The sequence below is a fragment of the Austrofundulus limnaeus genome, unplaced genomic scaffold (genome assembly GCF_001266775.1).
Source record: "Austrofundulus limnaeus strain Quisiro unplaced genomic scaffold, Austrofundulus_limnaeus-1.0 Scaffold0, whole genome shotgun sequence".
In the NCBI taxonomy this organism is placed as follows: domain Eukaryota; kingdom Metazoa; phylum Chordata; class Actinopteri; order Cyprinodontiformes; family Rivulidae; genus Austrofundulus; species Austrofundulus limnaeus.
In genome coordinates, this window is record NW_013952402.1 from 856,307 (window position 1) to 859,467 (window position 3,161).

General features: G+C 41.7%; 1 protein-coding gene across 1 annotated transcript in view; it reads left to right on the top strand.

Annotated features, from left to right (window-relative positions):
• mertka (c-mer proto-oncogene tyrosine kinase a) overlaps nucleotides 1-3,161 on the top strand; it is a 22,843-nt gene continuing 19,682 nt past the window's right edge. The window contains 4 exon segments of the mRNA XM_014001757.1: nucleotides 1-220; nucleotides 1,528-1,828; nucleotides 1,912-2,012; nucleotides 2,103-2,273. Of these exon segments, the coding sequence (XP_013857211.1) occupies nucleotides 151-220; nucleotides 1,528-1,828; nucleotides 1,912-2,012; nucleotides 2,103-2,273 (643 nt within the window). The 5' untranslated portion in view covers nucleotides 1-150.

The window sequence follows — 3,161 nt, forward strand, 5'->3', positions numbered from 1 at the left end:
AAACTTCTCCTCCCCAGTTTATTCCTGCAGCCCCGCGGTCAACAACTTCACACCGACTGGTTTGGAGCCACTTGTTGGTGATGTTGCGTTTAATCCGCGCTGGATCCTGTTCTTTAAACTCGTTGTTGTGTTGAAGGAGAGGAAAAAAAGATGTCAAACTCGGGCTGTTTGGAGGTTTTTCTCCTCACTGCAGCGGTTCTCTGGGGCAGCTCTGCCAGCGGTAAGTTGTTTATTTTCCTGGGGAGCTTTGTGTTTTCCTGAAACAAATTTATGGTCCCTGAAGTAGCAGCTCGTCCCAAACTGATCAAGAGAAAAGAAGTGGAAAAGATTTTATAAGTTTTATAACAATCAGTGTATAACTGTGGGATAAGTTTTTGATTGGATTAGGCAGGTGAGCTCAGTTCAAAGTACAAGAGCACCTGATAATGTCAGTAAAATGCCTCTTTAACTCCAGGTAAAACCGTGAATTAAATTAATAATATACAGGCAATTAATTAATATGAGAGAGAATAAAATGATCCCTTTAATAAATTGATCAAATAAAGTAAACATTACTAAAGATTGTACAAATAAAAACCTGTAAAATTGTGAAAATGAAGAGGTTTCACTGCTGGAAATTTGTATTTTAACAGCTGTTTTGTATCTTTGTGTGATGTTTTTGTCTCCACACAATAAAATGGTAACACTTTTAAGTTTGTACACAAACAGTTGTTGCACTTTCTGCGAAATGATTTAGCTTTATATGCTCAATACTTTCTTTTTTCTTTTCTTTTCTACAATAAAATAAATGTGAGTTGGGATGTAAYCAAAGCATTCACAAATATTGAGAGAATTTTTATCGGCACATTTTTGTACAATTTAAATATCAAAACATTCAGAACCTTTAGGACATTCCTGCTATGATTTTTAGAACGTCAGAAATTTATGCTTTTTAAGATATTTAGCTTTTTTTGTTGTTGTTTTTGGCTGTTTTACTCGTTGAAACTGAGTGGAGATGTCYTCGACATCCTTAAAACCCTTCAAAATGTTAAAAAATCTATTTTTACCTTTTGATTTTGTGCTTTTTCAGCTCGTTTCTGCTAATTTCAGCTTCATTTGGCTTCTATATAGCTGATTTTAGCTTTTTTCCTGCTTCTTTTGGCTATCATGACCTTTCTGTTATTCATCTGCTAATTTCAACTTTTTTATTTCAGCTGTTTCCTGTGTCTTTAGCTACTTTTTAACTTATTGCAGCTGATTTTTGTGAATATTTAAGCTTCTTACAGCTTAATTCAGCAAACATGTTCTGTTTCTTTGTGCTAATTTCAGCTACCTTTTTTATTAGCAATTTTAGGCTCATTTAAGCTTTTTTAGCTATTAAGGAGAACTCTTTTGTCAATAATTCACACTGCATTGTTGCAGGAAACGCAACTTCTCTAGTGATTATATTAACTAAAAGTTAAAAACTTTAGCTGTAAACCTAGTTTAGCTTTCAGATTGAAGGTAGTGTGAGGGAATTATTAAAAATGCCCGACCTCCAACCTGCAGTTCAGAGCTCCAGGAGCAGCTTTTCCCGATCATCCAGGAGCTCTGAGCCTGTCATGATCCCACGCCGGGTTCACCTGAGCGAAGAGCAGCTGAGCCGGCTGCACTTCAAGCCCACGATCAGCTCCATGCTGCTGTCAGAGGGACAGGACGCCAAGTTCAACTGCTCCATCGACATCCCCGTGACAGAGCTGGGGCCCACCATCGTCTGGAAGAAGGACGGGACGGAACTGCCCGTCAGCGTTCACACCAATGACCTGAAGACCACCACCGATGGAGTCACGACGATCCTTTCCACCGTCATGTACGTAGCTTTCAAATACGAGCGTGAAAGGCAAATTACAAACAGAACGGAGAGCGATGAGTCCCTGTGTGCTTGCGTTTCAGCATCAGCCAGGTGCAGCGGGCGCACGCAGGAGTGTACCTGTGCACCCTAAGCATCAACGGAGAGGTGAAGAAGTCGAGGCCGATCACGGTCGACGTGGAAGGTGAGCTTCGTAATAAAAACAGCYTCACGATCTTTTCCGTTAGCGTTTCATTTTCTGAGCCTTTTCCACCGTTTTGATCTTTTTTTCCAGGTCTGCCGACGTTTACCCAGCAGCCCGAGGACCTGAACGTTACAAAGAACGCCCCGTTCACGCTGTCGTGTCGKGCCGTCGGTCCTCCTGAACCCGTCGAGATCCACTGGCTGCGGAACGGACTGTCGGACAGCGAGCGCTTCCCCTCTCCCAGCAGCTACTCTGTGCCAGGTGAGGAGAAGCTCCACGAGGACGTTCTCAAACACCATCAGGAAATGACTGCAGTAGTTTGTGTGACTGAAACAGACGGTGGATTTTGTAGTTTATCACATTTTATAGTTTGTTAAAGGAGCTAAAAACGGTTTCTTTCTGTCTTTTTTTCATAGTTTTTAATATTCAAGTGATTTTCATGTTTTATTTAAACCAGTAAAAGTTRAAAAAGCTGCTGCAGATGATCTCATAGATTGCCAAACTACTGAAACGAGCAGAGCTCCTCTTTGTTTGTTTTACGCTGACTTCTCCCTGCGACTGAAAGTGGAAACTTTTATCAGCCYAGGCAGAAAGATCCTCAGATCTTTCCTGGTAGTGAAGTCTGATGGTTGTTTTCTCACCACTTCGTCACTGGTTTCTATTCTGCRTCGTCTSTGCTGCCTCAGCGCCCCGCACCAACATGTTGCACAGCAGGATGGTTAKCAGAGGTCATTCAGGCCTGGTGGGTGGTTTTTTAGAGTGGATTCATCATCTTGTTTGGTCTGGARCAAATAGCAGACTTTATTTTTTTCCRCCTTTGGTGCYGTTTGCATTCACATTGTGCMTTTTGCGAGTGGACTATAATTTATAAACAAAGCCACGCAGGTGACGGTCATTGATCCCATTGGACAGAAATGACGGGGGGCAGGACAGAGCACAGACCCAGAAATAAAGATGGTGTTAATARAYCCGACTAAAGAATATSAAGAGCAGCTCATTCAGTGGTGGTTTTGTGAAAATACAATAATAATTTTGGGACGGCGTTGTCAAATGTGTGCCGCAACCTAAAGGAGACAAGATGCTCTGTGTTCCCTGATCCACAACGGCTCTTTTTTTTTAGCGCAGTGTTAGCGTTAGCAACACTGAAGT